The sequence below is a fragment of the Lichenostomus cassidix genome, unplaced genomic scaffold (genome assembly GCF_008360975.1).
Source record: "Lichenostomus cassidix isolate B80296 unplaced genomic scaffold, HeHo_3.0 unassigened_scaffold_chr26, whole genome shotgun sequence".
In the NCBI taxonomy this organism is placed as follows: Eukaryota; Metazoa; Chordata; class Aves; order Passeriformes; family Meliphagidae; genus Lichenostomus; species Lichenostomus cassidix.
The window spans coordinates 65,262-82,763 of record NW_028147268.1 but is presented as its reverse complement, the minus strand read 5'-3'; the positions used below and the strand labels follow the sequence as shown (position 1 = coordinate 82,763).

At 59.8% G+C, this 17,502-nt stretch overlaps 1 protein-coding gene across 1 annotated transcript; it reads left to right on the top strand.

The window, feature by feature from the left end:
* The first annotated feature begins 293 nt into the window (after positions 1 to 293).
* NUAK2 (NUAK family kinase 2) lies at positions 294 to 14,198 on the top strand. Its single transcript, XM_085044236.1, has 7 exons — positions 294 to 575; positions 7,315 to 7,435; positions 9,716 to 9,867; positions 10,682 to 10,747; positions 11,580 to 11,699; positions 12,049 to 12,181; positions 12,262 to 14,198. The coding sequence occupies exons 1-7, from the start codon at positions 339 to 341 to the stop codon at positions 13,356 to 13,358; spliced, it is 1,926 nt and encodes a 641-aa protein (XP_084900362.1). The 5' UTR covers positions 294 to 338; the 3' UTR covers positions 13,359 to 14,198.
* Positions 14,199 to 17,502: the final 3,304 nt, after the last annotated feature.

Sequence of the window (17,502 nt, the reverse complement as noted above, 5' to 3'; positions counted from 1 at the left end):
TCCACACCCGCTCCTCTTCCCACCATTTGGATGATCCCTGGAAAACCCTCACCTCCCTCCAGCCTGGAGCCACCCCGTGTCCCCCTTTGTCCCCTGCCTCTCTCCCTTTCCCTAGATTCCCACTTCCCCCAACCCCGTGGGTCCCCCCAGCCCCTCCCGGTGGGTTCCCCTCTCCGGTGGGTGTCCCCGCAGCCCGGGCTCCCCCCGGCGCCGTTCCGGGCGGAGCTGCTGCCTGCAGCCGCCAATGGGCTCGGAGGGGCGCGGCCGCCGAGCTGCCGCATTTATCGGCCGGGACGGGCCGGGGCGCGCCGGGCGGCGGAGCCGGAGCCGGGAGCGGGATGGAGCGGGCGGCGGGGCCCGGAACCGGCACCGGAACGGGCACCGGGACCGGCTCAGCGCTGGCCGCCTCGCTGGCCGAGGGGCTGATCAAGTCGCCGCGGCCGCTGATGAAGAAGCAGGCGGTGAAGCGGCACCACCACAAGCACAACCTCAAGCACCGCTACGAGTTCCTGGAAACGCTGGGGAAGGGCACCTACGGCAAGGTGAAGAAAGCCCGCGAGCGCTCCGGGAAGCTGGTAAGGATCTCCCCGGGGCTATCCTCACCGCGCTGGGCTCCGGAGCATCCCCCGCACGGTGCATCCCCCCGGCCCGGTGTGTCCCTCGCCGCCCCCGGTGTATCCCCGCCGTGTTTCGGGTGGCCCTGAGCAGCCTGGCCCCGCTGCTCCCCCATCCACTCCGCGCCCGGTGCATCCCCACCGAGCACCGGAGCGAGACCCCCGAGCATCCCCCGCCCCGAGCATCGCCTCCCCGGTGCATCCCCCGGCCGCTGCTCCCCGGTAACCGGCTCGGCTCCCCGGTAACCGGCCCGGCTCAGCGCTCCCCCGCCCCGCAGCGAGCGGGAAGCTGCGGTTCTGCCCTCCCCGAGCGGCTCGGTGGAGCTCGGAGGTGTCTCTCCCCCTCCTCCGGGGGGCTGCAGCTCCTCTCGCCCACTTGACCGCGGTCAGGCTTCCTGCGGGAAGGAGCGGCAGCAGCGCGGCCGCCAAAGCAAACACGGCACTCCAGTCTGAAGGGTTTTTCCCTTCCTCTCGCCCCGGCTCCGGGCTGGGTGTGCTTTTCACACGGTGTGGGGCGCAGCAGCAGCGCCAGCACGGCAGGTCCAAAATCCTGACTCACAACGGCGAGCTGGAGAAAGTGGCTCCGTGCGAGGCAACGCTCGGGACAGGGCGCGGGGAAAAGGGGGATTGAACCCCCAGGAACGCGGTTTTCCCAGGGAAAAGGGGGATTGAGATCCTCAGGAATGCAGATTTCCCAGGGAAAAGGGGGATTGAACCCCCAGGAATGCAGATTTGTCCAGAGAAAATGGGGATTGAACCCCCAGGAACGCGGCTTTCCCAGGGAAAAGGGGGATTGAGATCCCCAGGAATGCAGATTTGCCCACGGAAAAGGGGGATTGAACCCCCAGTTGCAGCTTTCCTAGGGAAAAGGGGGAATGAACCCCCAGGAACAAGGGGAATTGAGATCCCCAGGAACGCAGCTTTCCCAGGGAAAAGGGGGTTTGGATCCCCAGGAATGCAGATTTGCCAAGGAAAAGGGGGATTGAACCCCCAGGAATGCAGATTTGTCCGGGGAAAAGGGGGTTTGAACCCCCAGGTGCAGCTTTCCTCAGGGAAAAGGGGGATTGAGATCCCCAGCAATGCAGTTTTCCCAGAGAAAATGGGGTTTGAACCCCCAGGAACAAGGGGATTTGAGATCCCCTTGTTACTCAGCTTTCCCAGGGAAAAGGGGGTTTGGATCCCCAGGAATGCAGATTTGCCAAGGAAAAGGGGGACTAAGCCCCCCAGGAATGCAGATTTGCCAAGGAAAAGGGGGACTAAGCCCCCCAGGAATGCAGGAACTCGGGGTGCTCCCTGCCCGGCTGCTCTCTCCTGCAGCAATCTGCCAGAGTTCCAACCCGGCGGTGATTTCCCAGCCCCGAGGGTCACAAAAAGGACCCTCACAGCGCAGCACTGTCCCCGCCGGGGGCTGAGCAGGGTGTCAGATGCCACCAGCGCCATCCCACGGGGACACGCCGGGGGGGAAAGAGCCGCAAACCCGCCAGCTTTCCTTGTGTAACGCCGCGGCTCGGCTGAAATGGGATCCGAAATCAGATCCGCAATCAGATCGGAGGCAGAGCTGCCGTTTCCATCGCCCATCCGAGCCGGGAGAAGCCGCTGCTTCGCTGCATAATCAGAGCCTTGAAATGCAGCTTCCACCCACGGAGAGGGGAGGATTCCTCCCCTCGGCATGGGCGAGAGAAATTTGGCTTTCCCTGCCCTCCTCACCCAGGAGAGCTGCGGCTGGGAAATCTCTGCTCGGCATCTCGGAGCTGCCCCAAAAAAAAAAACCTGGGAGCCGCTCAGGAGCATGGCTGAGTTCTCATGCAAAGAGAAATCCAAAAAGATTTCCCTGCAGGAAAAAATCCGAAGCTCTTCTCGCCAGCCCCGACCTGTGCAGGAACAGATTTCACCCACAAATCTCTCCTCTTCCCCACAAATTCTCCCTCGCAGCACTCAGCATTTCCCAGCCTGCTTAATCCGGAGGTTTAATCCCCAACTCGGGTGTTGTTTGCTCCTTTCCTCGAGTGGCTTTTCACCTCCCAAAGCCCCAGATTTGGGAAGCCTCGGGGATCCCACGGCACCGGCCGGGGCTGAAAAGCTGGAGATGCTCCATCCGCCGGGATTTTGCCTCTGGCGGGTGGGGAATGGCCTGTGACATCCTGGATGTGGAACCATCTCGTCTGACTGCCAGGATTTCTGGTTTTGAACCGGGCCGTGCTGATTTGGTTGGAAGGTGGCAGGAAATTCCAGCCTCCTGCAGCTGGAGGATGTTCTGGGGGCTTCCATGAATTATTTGACTGAGAAAAAAAAAAATCTCTTTTTCCTGGTAAAAAATCCTCTATCTGACCTGAGGGTCCTGCTGAGTTCCTTTCCCAATCCTCACAAAAATTCCCACATCAGGTGGGAAGGAAGTTCTTGGCTCTTTTTCCTTCCCTTCTTTCTTTCCTTCCTTCTTTTTTTTTATTTTCCTTTCCCTTTTTTCTTCCTTCCCCTTCCCCCCTCCTTCCCTTTTTTTCCTTCCTTCCCTGTTTCTTTCCTTCTTTTTTCCCCTTCCTTTTTATTTCCTTCCCTTCTTCTTTTTCCTTCTTTTCCTTCCCTTCTTTTTATTTCTTCTCTTTCCTTTTTCCTTCCCATTTTTTCTCCTTCCCTTCTTTTTTTTCCTTCCTTTCTCCCCTTTTTTGCCCTTTCCCTTCCCTTCCATTCTTTTCCCTGCTTCCCTTTTTTTTCCCTTCCTTTTTTTTCCCTTCCCTTTTTTCCCCTTTTCTTCTTTTTTCTCCCTTTTCTTTTTTTTCCCCTTTTCTTTTCTTTTTCTCCCCTTTTCTTTTCTTTTTCTCCCCTTTTCTTTTCTTTTTTCCCTTTCCTTTTCTTTCTTTTTTCCCTTTCCTTTTCTTTCTTTTTTCCCTTTCCTTTTCTTTCTTTTTTCCCTTTCCTTTTCTTTCTTTTTTCCCTTTCCTTTTCTTTCTTTTTTCCCTTTATTTTTTTCCCCTTTATTTTTTTCCCCTTTTCCCTGCCCGTTTTCTGTCCCAAACCCAGCACGCTGCACCTATCTGCCCAGCAACCTCTGGGTTCTCTCTTTTCCCCCATCCTGGATTTTTTTTCCCAGCCCTGGACCTCAGCCAAGCCCAACCCAACTCGGGGACCTCCCGTGGGACTCTCCTCGGTGTCACCAACGTCACCTGGGGGCCGCGGTGGTGGCAGCGGGAGAAAGCAGCACCTGGAATATTCCAGAGGCTCTTTTGATCTGCGGGAAGGGGAGAACCCTGGGTGATGAAATAGGGATTTAAATCCCCATTTCGCGGAGCAGGGAATGCTGCCCCGGCAGCCTGGAACGGCTTCTGAGGAGCTGCTTCATGCATCTTGCAGCAGCCGCTGAAAATACCTGCTCTGCCCCCAAAAAAACCCTTTTAATTAAAAGGCTTTTTTGACTTGGAAAGCACTCCCCGAGGGAAGCTCCGCAGGGATTTCCTGCTGCTGTTTCCCTGAGGGGGATTCTCCTGTCCCCGAGGCTGCTGTCCCCATCTCCAGGGTGGCCTTTCCCATCTCCGGGGGACATCTGCAGCTGCCATCCCTCCCGGGCAGGGAAAGTTTGGGAACAAAGCTGCTGCTCGGCAGCCCTGGGGGAGGATGGGATTGCTCCTTCTGCCTGGAGGTCCCTAATTTTGGGATCGGGGTGAGGAGCTGGCACTGCTGGATACAGCCAGGGGCATCTCCTGCAGCCACTTTGGCTTTTTATGGGGTATTTTTGGGGATTTTTTGGTTTTTTTAATGGGATTTTGGCTCTTACCTCAAGCCCTGGCTTAGAATTTTGGGGTTGTGAGCATCTGGGGCAGCAAGGAAATGCTCTGTGAGCCCCAAAAAAATGCTGAGGCTGCCAGGGAGGGTGTCAGGGAGGAGGACTGGAGAGATCCAGCAGGAATTTGGGAATCTGGCTGGCTGCAGAAAGCCTCTGGTGAGGTCAGCTAACTGGGGCAGCAGCGAAAAAAATAAAAATCGTTAAAATTTAACCTGATAAACAAAGGTCAGGGGAATGAAAACCTGGCTTGGCTTCCCAGAAATGCTGAACACTTTCAATATTGCTTTCTGGAAGATCTTGGGTTGTTGAACTTCCCCCGGGCAGAGTTCATCCTGCCTGGTTGATCCCAAATGTGCTGCAGGCTCCAGGAGCTGCTGCTGCCCTGCCTGGGGTGGTTTGGGGACACAGGAATGGGATTTGGGGACAAAAAAGGGACTTTTTGTACCCACCTGAGTCCCCTTTTGGGGTTTTCTCCCTGCTGAGATCTCACTGCTTCAGTGCTACAGAAATGGGATTTTTAGAAATTTAGATTTTTAGAAATTTAGATTTGGATTTAGAAATTTAGGATTTTTTAGAATTTTTTTTTAGAAATTTAGATTTTTAGAAATAGGCCCAAAAGGGACTCCATATGCCCATCTGAGTCCCATTTTGGGGTTTTCTCCCTGCTCAGATCTCGCTGGTTCAGTGCCACAGGAATGGGATTTGGGGCCAAAAAGGGACTTCTGGATCCTCCTTTCAGGACTCTCTCCCTGCTCAGATCTCGCTGGTTCCATGCCTACTCTTGCCTGAGGTTGTTCAGTGTCACAGGAATGGGATTTGGGGACAAAAAAGGACTTTTTGTACCCACCTGAGCTCCCTTTTGGGACTTTCTCCCTGCTCAGATCTTGCTGGTTCACTGTCTGGTGCTGCCTGAGGTGGTTTGGGGCCAAAAATGGTCCCCAAAAAGGGACTTCATGTGCCCACATGAGCTCTCCTTTGGGGTTTTCTCCCTGCTGAGATCTTGCTGGTTCCATGCCTACTAGTTCAGGGCCACAGGAATGGGATTTGGGGACAAAAGGGGACTCCAAAAAGGGACTCCATGTGCCCAACTGAATCCCCTTTTGGGGCTTTCTCCCTGCTCAGATCTCGCTGGTTCCATGCCTGCTGCTGCCTGAGGCTGTTCAGTGCCACAGAAATGGGATTTGGGGCCAAAAAAGGGACTCCAAAAAGGGACTTCAGGTGCCCACCTGAGCCCCCTTTTTGGGGTTTTCTCCCTGTTCAGATCTCACCGGTTCCGTGCTACAGAAATGGGATTTGGGGCTCAAAGGGACCCCAAAAAGAGACCCCATGTGCCCACCTGAGCTCTCTTTCAAGGCTCTCTCCCTGCTCAGATCTCACTTGCTCCATGCCTGCTCCTGCCTGAGGTAGTTCAGTGCCACAGGAATGGGATTTGGGGCCCAAAAGGGACCCCATATGCCCACCTGAGCTCCCTTTCAAGGCTTTCTCCCTGCTCGGATCTCACTGGTTCCATGCCTACTCTTGCCTGAGGTTGCTCAGTGCCACAGAAATGGGATTTGGGGCCAAAAAGGGACTCCAAAAAGGGACTTCAGGTGCCCACCTGAGCCCCCTTTTTGGGGTTTTCTCCCTGTTCAGATCTCACTAGTTCAGTGCTACAGAAATGGGATTTGGGGCCAAAAAGGGACTCCAAAAAGGAACTCCATATCCCACCTGATCCCCCCTTCGGGACTTTCTCTCTGCTCAGATCACACTGCTTCCATGCCTTTTCCTGCCTGAGGTGGTTCAGGGCCATAAGAATGGGATTTGGGGCCAAAAAGGACTCCAAAAAGGGACTCCATATCCCACCTGGTCCCCCTTTCAGGACTTTCTCCCTGCTCAGATCTTGCTGGTTCCATGCCTACTCTTGTCTGGGGTGTTTTGGGGCCACAGGAATGGGATTTGGGGCCCAAAAGGGACTCCAAAAAGGGACTCCATATCCCCACCTGATCCCCCTTTCGGGACTCTCTCCCTGCTCAGCTCTCACTGCTCCACACCTAGTGCCTCCCGCGGGTGCCACAAGCCTGGCTTAGCAAAACTTTCCCTGGCTGGCTTTTTGGGGAGAAGCTCCCAAATCCCCCAAATCCCAGGAATACGAGGCCGAGCATCTCTCGGAGCAGCAGGAAGCTCCCCGTGGCGGCAGCTGGGGCCGGCGGGGGTCGCTGGCCCCTCTCCCGGTTGCCGGGAGACCGGCGCGGGGGTCCCTTGACGGGATTAAAGCTGTTCCGCATTCCTGTCTGCGAGGGGAAAAAGGGGAAAAAAAAAAGAAAAAAAAAGGATTCTTGCTGGATTCAGTTGTAAATTCAGCCCTGGGAGCGCATTGTGAGCCCGCAGCCCCTTTGAAAGGGGATTAGGAGGCGTTCATTCTCCGGCCTTACTCTGCTTTCTCCTCCCTTTTCAATCTCCTCGTTGAGGGGAAACTTGAAAACCCAAAGGAAAAGCCTGGAAAACGCCTGGAAAACGCCGGGAAAATGCCTGAGAGGGATGTGCTCTTTAATCTGAATTTTCTCCTGCCGGCTCTTAGAAATAAAGCGGTTTAGAGGCGAGCAAATCGCGAGGTGTGGGTTTTATTCCCTTTTTCCCCGACCCCGGGAATTGTGGTGGTTATCTGCAGGTCACATTCCCGCGGCTGGGACAGAATTCCTGCGAATTCCAGGGATGAGGAGCAGGGAGTCCCTCGGGGGCGGGGGAGCTTTTCCCGAGTGTGCAGCAGCAGGAATTGGGATGAATAAACCCCAAAGCGATAAAATTTCCTTTTTTTCAGCGTTGTTTCCATGGAGCTGCGGGTGGATACAGGGTGGGGAAGCTGTGGGGATCTTGCTTGACCCCAAAACAGGGGAGAAGGGATTTCTTTGGGATCTCACAGCCCCCCGACTCTGTTCCCATATCCAGGTGGCCATCAAATCCATCCGGAAAGACAAAATCAAGGACGAGCAGGACCTCGTCCACATCCGGAGGGAGATCGAGATCATGTCCTCCCTCAACCACCCCCACATCATCGCTGTCCACGAAGGTGAGACACGGCTGCCTTTAGGGTTCTTCGGCTGGATTTAGGCTCCTCTGGGTGGGATTTAGGGTTCCCTAGCTGGGTTTAGGGTTTTCTGGCTGCGTTTAGGGTTCTCTGGCTGGATTTACGGTCCCCTGGCTGGATTTAGGGTTCCCTGGATGCATTTAGGGTTTTCTGGGTGGATTGAGGGTTCTCCGGGTGGGTTTTAGGGTTCCCTGGCTGGGTTTAGGATTCTCTGGGTGGGATTTAGGGTTCCCTGGCTGGATTTAGGGTTCTCTGGCTGGGTTTTAGGGTTCCCTGGCTGAGTTTAGGGTTCTCTGGGTGGGATTTAGGGTTTCCTGGCTGCGTTTAGGGTTCTCTGGACTGATTTAGGGTTCCCTGGATGCATTTAGGCTTCCCTGGCTGGGTTTAGGGTTCCCTGGATGCATTTAGGGTTTTCTGGGTGGATTGAGGGTTCTCTGGCTGGGATTTAGGGTTCCCTGGCTGGGTTTAGGGTTCTCCGACTGGGTTTAGGGTTCTCTGGCTGGATTTAGGCTCCTCTGGGTGGGATTTGGAGCTCTCTGGCTGGGTTTATCCCTGCCCTCTCCTCCCTTCCAGCACCTGGCTGCGGTTCCTGGTGACTCAGCAGGGAAAGCAGATGCTCCCGGGCTGTGTTTTCCAGCCGGGAAGGGAAATACCTGCTCCAGAAATAGCCTTTCCTGCGTTGTCTCCTCCCTGCCCAGACGGGCAATTCAGCTCCAAATGGGATTTTTTGGGAGCTGGAAGCCTCGGCGGGGCTGTGGGGAGAGGCTGGGAAGCAGGGATGTGGTGGATGCTCATCCCGGAGGATTGGGAATCTCCGTGGATCTGCTCCGAGCCCCAGGCAGGATTTAATCTCTGTCCTGTTCATTCCCTTGCCTGAGGCTCTGGAAAACCAAACCACAGGGCGCTGGGAGAGTTCCTGCTGCTGCCGGGCTTGGCTTTATGGCCAGGGCTGGCCTTGGCTGCCAGGAGGTTGGGAGAACACGGGAAATTTGTCCAGTTCAAATCAGAACCACACTTAGCCCAAAATTCCAGCCGAGCCCGAGTCCTCGGGCTGGAATCTGCCTTTCCCCTGCCGCCTGTGAGAGATGCAGAGCGCTTTTGTGCTCCAAACAAAGCGAGGCTTTGGCAGCTCCTCGGCGGTGTTTGCGAGGGCTGAGTCACACCGGCGGCTGGAATTCCAAAACACCGAGGTGGCTTTGCTGCCAACAGGAAGAAAGCAAACCTCCGGCCCTTGGCTCCGGGCAGAGCCTTTTTTGGGAGCGATGGGGACAGGCAGGAAGGGCAGCGGCTGGGCCAGCGCTGTCACCTTCCCCTTTGGCTGGGGGTGCAGTGAAGAGCCGCGGCTGGGTCACCTCTGTGGGGACAGGGACTCGGTGGGGACAGGGACTCGGTGGGGACAGGGACTCTGCGGGGATAGAGCTTCAGTGGGGACAGAGCTGTGGGGACAGGGACTCGGTGGGGACAGGGACTCGGTGGGGACAGAGCTTCAGTGGGGACAGAGCTTCGGTGGGGACAGGGACTCTGTGGGGACAGGGACTCTGTGGGGACAGGGACTCTGTGGGGACAGGGACTCTGTGGGGACTGAGCTGTGGGAGCAGAGCTTCTGTGGGGACAGGGACTCTGTGGCGGCACAGCCTCTGAGAGGACAAATCTTCTGGGGGGACAGAGCTGCCAGGCCACCAGCCCTGGTGGCACTGAGGGATGGGGGTAACAGCGCTAGTGACACCAGGGAATGTGGGTAGCAACCCTGGTGACCCTGGGGGGATGGCGGTGACAGCCCTGGTGACACTGGGGGGACGTGGGTGACAGCCCTGGTGACACCAGGGAATGTCATAACAGCCTTGGTGGCACTGAGGGTTGGGGGTGACAGCCCTGGTGGCACTGGGGGGATGTGGGTGACAGCCCTGGTGACACCAGGGAATGTGGGTGACAGCCCTGGTAGCACTGGGGGATGGGGTTGACAGCCCTGGTGACACTGGGGGGACGCAGGTGACAGCCCTGGTGGTACTGGGGAATGTGGGTGACAGCCCTGGTGGCACTGAGGGATAGGGGTAACAGCCCTGGTGGCACTGAGGGGTAGGGGTAACAGCCCTGGTGGCACTGAGGGATGCAGGTGACAGCCCTGGTGACCCCCTGACCTGCAGGGCAGCAGTTGGGTTGGGCCATGCTGAACTCAGGTCTCCACCTGCCCGTTTTGGGAACATCCTCGTGAGAATTCCCGCAATCCCGATCATCCCTCCCGACTCTCCCCTTGCCCCGCAGTGTTCGAGAACAGCAGCAAGATCGTCATCGTGATGGAGTACGCCAGCAAGGGCGACCTGTACGACTACATCAGCGAGCGGCAGCGGCTCTCCGAGCAGGAGGCTCGCCACTTCTTCCGCCAGGTCGTGTCCGCCGTCTACTACTGCCACAAGGTGGGCTGGCGGCGGGATTCCCGAGGGATTCCCGGCGGGAGAGGGGCTGGATGGGCTGGCTGGGCTCCTGAGAGCTCTGCAGGGCCGGCAGAGGGGTTGGGAGAGATGCAGCTCGGGCTGGGAGGTGACAGGAGCTCGAGGTTGTTCACCTTTCCCAGGAGAAGGGCTGGTGCCGCTTTGGGCTGCAGGGTGTGGCAGTGCCCCGGCAGCTTTTTGGGAGGTCCCGGCCTCGCTGCTGCCGTGCGGGGGTGACTAACCCGGCCGGGAGGTGTCACCTCCCCTCCCGCCGTGCCAGACGGAGACGCCCAGGGCTGCCCGCGGGGCTGGAGCCAAACCCTGGGCTACCTGTGCTGCTCCCGAAGGGAATATGGAGCTGCAGGACCCTCCTGGGCTGCGGGGTGACACCCTGGCAGGACCCTGAGGGTCCCCCCGGAGGACGCTGTCTCAGCCCGTGGTGGGGACAGAGGGTGGCAGAGCAGCTCCTGACCCCAAACCAGGTCGGGGTCTCGCTTAGCTGGGCTCAGCAGGTCCTGGCGGGACTGCCACCACCAGTCTGGGGACAGTGGAGGAGCCCAGGGTGGCACCTGGCGCAGGCACCTCCCTGCTCCTGCTGCCAGCAGCGCCCGGAGCTGGTGTCACCTGGAGCAGGTGGCACCCGGAGCTGGTGGCACTCGGGCAGGGACAAAGTTTCCGCCCATCCCCAGGGCCACACCCGGTGCTGCTCGCCCTGCCCCTGACCGGCAGTGACCTCTCGGTGCTGCCGAACCTTCCCTGCCCCAAACCCTCGGGAATTAACCCCAAACTCTCCCCGCAGAACGGGATCGTGCACAGGGACCTGAAGCTGGAGAACATCCTGCTGGACGCCAACGGGAACATCAAGGTGAGGCGCTGGCCGTGCTCGGGGGTCACCCGAGGGGACAGCGGGTGACCACACCACCTCAGTCTCCTCGGGGTTTGCTCTTCCCGGAGCTCTGGCATGGCCTGGAATGCTGTTTGCCCGGGAAAACAGGAGCAGGAGGGCTGGCAGGGCCTGGCAGGCTAGCAGGAGATCTGTGAAACCATAACTGATATCTCCCTGATGATAAAAGGGCAAAGTCTGAGCACCCAGCTCAAGGCTGGATGGGCGACAAGGACTCTCTCCCTGGTTTCCTTAGTGCCATTCCCGGCACAGAGAATTCCCTGGCAGCTCCAAGGGCCCCAAGCCATGCTTTTTACCAGGAAAAAAGCGTGACCTCGGCCAGGCATCCCTGCGGCCGCTGATAACAGGCTGCGGGATTTATCTCCAGCGGGGATAATTCCGCAATCCGGAGCTCGCGGGCAGCCCTGGCAGCTCCTGCTCGCTGTGAGCTGTAATGAGGATAATGAATGCCTGCGCCGGGCGGAGCTGATAGGGACCGCTGCAGCCTGGGGTGGCTGAGAACGAGCTGGGAACGAGCTGGAGGAGAGCCTGGAAGTCCTTCCAGCCTCACCTTGCCGCTCTGATCCCCGCAGGGCAGCTGCGGCCGCGGCTGGGATGAGGTTTTTGGGAGAGAGCAACCTCAGAGAGGGAAAGTCTGGTGGTGACCCTGAGGGGATTCAGGGCAGCCAGGACCCTGGTTTTGGGGTGGGTTCATCCTCGGAGAGCTCCAGGGAAACTTCCAGCCTCGGGAAACTAGGGAAAGGGAGATCTGGGTGACAACAGTGACAGCTGACAGCTGTGTTTGTCCCCCCAGATCGCGGATTTCGGGCTGTCCAACGTTTTCCAGCAGGACAAACTGCTGCAGACCTACTGCGGCAGCCCTCTGTATGCATCCCCCGAGATCATCAACGGCAGGCCCTACAAGGGCCCTGAGGTGGGTTGTGGGATCGCTCTGGGGGTTTTCCCAGCGGGATTTGGGATAACAGGAGCTTTGGGCACTGTGGGGTTTGGGATAGCAGGAGCCCCAAAACCTGGGCACTGCAGGGTTTGGGATGACAGGAGCTCTGGCACTGTGGGGTTTGGGATATCAGGAGCTTTGGGCACTGTGGGGTTTGGGATGACAGGAGCTCTGGCACTGTGGGGTTGGTGTGTGGCACTCCCCACATTCTGTCCCTTCCCTGCGGCTGCTGCCATCCCAGGAGCCCTGGTGACACTCTGGCGGGGTGGGGACCGGCACAGCCCGGCCCTGCTGTCCCCTCCAGGCTCCTCTGTCCCTTTCCCAGGTGGACAGCTGGTCGCTGGGTGTCCTGCTCTACATCCTGGTGCACGGCACGATGCCCTTCGACGGCCACGACTACAAGACTCTGGTCAAGCAGATCACGAGTGGGGACTACCGGGAGCCCACGAAGCTCTCAGGTGAGGCCACCGCGTCCCCCCGCGTGTCCCCCTCCCTTCCCCGCGTGTCCCCTGCAGAGCCTGACCCGTCCCTCCCCCAGATGCCTGCGGGCTGATCCGCTGGATGCTGATGGTGAACCCGGAGCGCCGGGCCACCATCGAGGACATCGCCACGCACTGGTGGGTCAACTGGGGCTACAGGATGCCGCTGGGCGAGCAGGAGCTGCTGCGGGAGAGCGAGTCGCCCCTGGCCACGGTGGCCGAGTGGCTGCGGCGCTCCTCGCGGCCGCTGCTGGAGAACAGCTCCAAGGTGCGCTGCTTCCTCAAGCAGCACATCCCCGGCGCGGCGCTGGAGCGGCAGCGCTCGCTCAAGAAGTCCAAGAAGGAGAACGACGTGTCGCAGGCGCTGCAGGAGGTGCCCGCGGGCCAGGAGAACCCCGCCAAGGCCATCCTCAAGCGGCCCAAGGGCATCCTGAAGAAGAGGAACTCGTGCGAGCAGAAGGTGGCCAGCGCGGCTGGCCCGGCCGGCGAGGAGGGCGAGGGGATCCCCGCGGGGCTCAGCCGGATCCTGTCCTCGGGAATGCTGTCCCCCTGCACCGCGGCGACACCCGCGGCCGTGCCCAAGAAGGGAATTCTGAAGAAACCCTCGGCCAGGGAGTCAGGGTATTACTCCTCCCTGGAGTGCTGCGAGTCCGGGGACGTGCTGGACGCGGCGAGTTTGGACCTGGACGGGAATGTGTTCTCCGATCCGCCCTCGCCGGGCCCGCAGGGACTCCCCGCCCGCAGGAAAGGCATCCTCAAGCACAACGGCAAGTTCTCCTCGGGCGGCGCCGAGCCGCTGGCTCCCCCCGGGCAGGGCTTGGGGGGTTTCGGCGAGATCCCCCTGCCGCCGGGACCCCGCGGCCGCCCGGCCAGCGCCGTCAGCGAGGACAGCATCCTGTCCACCGAGTCCTTCGACCAGCTGGACCTGCCCGCCCGCGGCCCGCCCGGCTCCGCGGCCATGCGGGGCTGCGTGTCCGCCGAGAGCCTCCTGCGCCTGGGCGAGGACGAGGAGCGGGAGGAAGGGCGCAGGCTGCGCCGCTGGACTGTCACCCACTGCCGCAGCCCCCTGGCCGAGAGCAGCGCGTCCCTGGCGGGCTGTGACAACGGCACCGAGCTCTACCGGCGCGCCGTGGCCGTCGGGGTGAAGCTGAGCTGAGGTCACCTCCCCGCGGTGCGTTTTGGGGAGGGGGCTGAGCGCTCCTCCCTTCCCCGGGGCTGCCGGTGCTGCTGATCCACATCCCTGTATTTATTTGGCAGCCTCGGGGAGGGGCAGCGGCCGGGGGATGCCCCAGGCCTGGACATTTAATGGACCAAAGCCCTCCGAGTGCCCCCCAGGAGGGGCTGGGGGCTCCCCGAGGCTCCTCGCTGCCGTCCAACCCTCTCAAACAGGCTCATCTCACCATGGGGGGCGAAAGCAAGGGGTTGGGGGGGATTTTTCGTTTCCTTTGCACTGTTTTTTGGCTGCACAAGGTACCGGAGGGGGGCGGGTGATATACCTCAAACAAGCTGGAGATGTAGCAGGGGGCGGGGAGGGCTCCAAGGTGCTGCCCGTGGGCTGGGATTTGGGATTTGGGAGGTGCTGGGGGGGCCAAAAACGCCCAGGCCACGGCTCTGCCCTCTCCTGTGCTAAGCGACCCGACTGGATGCGGCCAGAAGCCTGCGCTGAGAAATGCTGTGATGCCAACATCTCTCACTGAATCGTGGAAAAAAAGAAAGAAAAAAAAAAAAGGTGCCTTTGTCGAGGCGCCGTGCGTTTATTTATTGCCTTTGTCCGAGCTGGTGCGGAGGGCAGCAGCACGGGGTGTGTCCGGCTCCTCAGCAGCCTCCCAGGGGTGGTTTTGGGAGGTGGCTGTGGCCCTGTGTCACCCGGCTCCTTGCACTATTGTCCCCCGTGCTCGCTGGCCCTTTCCCCTCTCCAGGGGGGTTTGTGTTTTCCCTCCTTCCCACAGCGCGGGCTGGAGAAAACCATTGAATTAAAAGCAAGTGGTGAAGCTGAGTTGTCCCCGTGCTTGCTGGGGGTCAGGGAGGGGCTGGGGTCCTGTCCGTGTCCCTGTCCCTGTCCCTGTGCTGTTCCCGCTGGCATGGCGCTGTGCCGGGTGAGGATGTGCACTCAGCCCCTCCTCAAACTGGGTTTAACTGGTGCCAAACTGGGCCAGGGCACATCCCTAGTGTGAGGGATCAGCCCCCCTGCGAGTGGGAAATCCGGATTTCAGTGTTTAGCAGCTGCTGGACAAACAGCCCAAAATTGAGGGGATGTTGGGATGAGGAGCTCCTTCTCCCCGTCTCTGCTCCCACATCCCTGCGGGTCCGGATTTGTGAAATGTCCCCAGGTTTGGTGGCAGGAGCTGCTTCTCCACCCTTCCCCTCCCTCCCTCCTCCTGCCGAGGCGCTGAAACGCTCCGGACCGATTTCCCGTTTCCAGCTGGATTAACCGGAGCCGCGGGCGCAGCAGGGACAGGGTGGCATGGCAGGGCTATGCCCGGAATGCCACCCCGTGTGGCACCAGGGGGGTCACCGCGCTCGGCCCCCCGCCGCGCATTCCCCGCGTGCTTCCCGAGCCGCTGAGAAACCCTGGAGAGCCTAAAGCCGCTCCGGCTTAGCCCGGGCAAAGTCCCGGTGCCCTGGGTGCTGCCCGCTGGGGTGGCATGAGCCGGGCATGGAGCGGAGAGGATTTTTGGGAATCGCCTGTGGGTTGGGGTTGGAGCATCCCGGGATGCTGCTGTTTCCTTAAGGATTTTCCTGGAAAACGTCCCTAAATGCCGGGTTGGGGCAGTGGCAGCTCCAGGGTGGGCACAGCCGGGTGGGACGGGCGCTCTGCCCACCCCTGTGTGTCCGCAGAGCTTGGCCCGGTTTGGGGACAGTGTCGTGGTCAGCTCAGCCCCATCCCGCCCTGGGGCAGCTCTCTGGGATTGCTCCGAGTCCTTTCCCACCCCATCCCGGGCAGCAGCGGTGGGAAATGCCGCCGAGGGGTGACAGAGGTGACAGAGGTGGCAGAGCCCCAGCGCACCCCGCAGCCGGCGGGAGGGGGACAGTGCCATCCCCCCATCATCCCGGCGCTCCCGGAATTCCCCCGCCAGCCCTTGGAAACGCTCCTTTCATCCCAGCGCTGCTCCCCGGAGCCCCCCCGGCAGCCCCCCACCATGATCGGCGGCTCTTTCATCCAGCAGCCCTTTCATCCCGAGCCTTGGCAGCTCCCCGCTCCCCTCCCGCCGCCCCGAGTCACCGAGCGCAGCCCCCCCGCCCTGCCCTGCCCTGCCCTGCCAGCCCCCGGGGCTGGAAATGACCTCAGCCGCGTTTTGCTGAGAAAATGCCATTTTCCGGGGGTGACCTCAGCCCCGAATGATGCGTTCGCTGCCAGACGGGGTGTGGGAGAGGAGCTGGGCTGCTGCCGGGAGGGATGGGGGGGGACGGGAAAACCGGGAAAAAACACCCGGAGAGGAGTTATCCTGGAGGGTTTGGAGCTCGGGGGGTTGTCCTGTAGGTTTATATCCATGGTGAGAGATTTTCTGGTCGCTATCCCAAGGGATTATCCAGGTGAAGATAGCCTGGACACTTCTCCTGGGGATACTGGGGGAAACTGGGGAAAACCCCAGGGTTTGGGACTGCAGCCACTGCCGAAGGACAGGTGTAGGGACTGCCAGCAATGGGAATTGGGCATTCCAGAAGATTTTTAATGGAAATTCTGGGGTGGGTGGTGTGTCTGGGGGTCGGTGGGTCACCCCGGGCTTGGGTGAGGTTTTCCTCTCACCCAGGAGCTGCTTTGGGAAAACCAACCACGGGAGATTCACACATCCCCGTGCGGCATCCCCGGGCAGCCGCAGCGCCCCGAAAAATGGGACAAAAGGGAATTTTGGGGTTGGGGCAGAGCTGTCTGGGGGAGCACAGAGAGCAGCCCCGGCGCCACTCCCAGAGCTGCCGGCGGGAGGTTTCCCGGCAGAGCGGAGCTGTCGGCGCTCCCCTGGCCCTGAGTCACCCCCGGGCATCAGCTCCTGCCCGGGCTTGTGCCGCGAAACCCGGATCGCCGAGCCTGCTGTGGGACTGGGAGCGGGGCAGGCTCGGGGGACAATGCCCGTGACCCCAGGGGACATCGTGCAGCCAGAGGCACAGCTCGTGCTGGGAAGGCAGCGCGGAGATGAGGGTGGCATCCCGCTGGAGCGCTGGGATGGTCATGGATGGAGGGCCAGAGCCAGCTCTCATTAACTGCTGGCTCCCAATGATGCCCTGGGATGCCCCCGGAGCTCTGGAATTTGGGTATTCCAGATCCCTGCTCCTCGGAACGTTGGGATTTTTCCTTCCTGTGGGAATCTCCCGGTGTTGGTTTTTCTCCTCCCCGGGTTTTGTGCTGGAGCGCTTTGTGCGCGTCTGACACACCGTGGGCGCAGAGCCAAGGATATTTCTGAGACATTTTGTCGGAACTTTGAGCGCCCGAACAATTAACACAACAAAGTCGAGGTGTTCCTTTGCCTCTGATTCTTTCAAAGTCGGGTTTTGGGTTTTTTTTTTTGGTGTTATTTTTTTTTTAAGGTGCCTCCACCACCACCTGTTTGATTGCTGGATTTCTTTGAAGATCTGAAGGGGAGAAATCCCCACATGAAAGTCCTCCTTGTCTTTAATGGCACCGGGCTGCAGCCTGGAGCAGCCCGAAAAAAAAAAAGGGGAGAAAAATGCACCTGGAAACTTTGATCCCATTTTCCTGGAGCACAGGGGATGTCTGGGTCACATCTGAGCCGAAATTGGAATCCCAGACCCCACTGGGGAGCTGGTTAGCCGAGCTCTGGTGGCCGTTCCCAAGCTCCTGTGTCCTTCTGGAGCTGTGGTGATGAGGGTTTTTTGGGTCTCTGTGGTGGAGGATTTCTCCAAGATTTATCTCGGAGACTCCGGGATGTGCAGTGGGGTGGGACAGAGGGGATCAGCTCCAGCAGGACCATCGGGACACCTCCTGTCCTTCCCAGGATCATCCTGATGGGATGTGAGAGCCACAAATCGTAAAATCCTGGAATATCCTGACCCACAGGGATCGTGCAGCCCAACTCCCCTCACCCCGACCCTCCGGCCGCTCCCGGGACACTCCGGGCTTGCACAAGCCGCTGGCTCTCAGCCCTCGGGCTCTGCAGGTGACCTGTCTGGGGAGCAGCCGGTGACTCAGGTGGGTCACCGGGGGTTGTGACACCTCGTGTCACCACCGCGTCACCGCCATGGCATCTCCACAGAGCCCAGGCCAGCGCAGCGGGAAGAGCCGGAGAGACCCCGACCGTCCCGTGGTGGGCAGAGGGTGCTGCCAGCCCGGCCGGGGGGAGCTG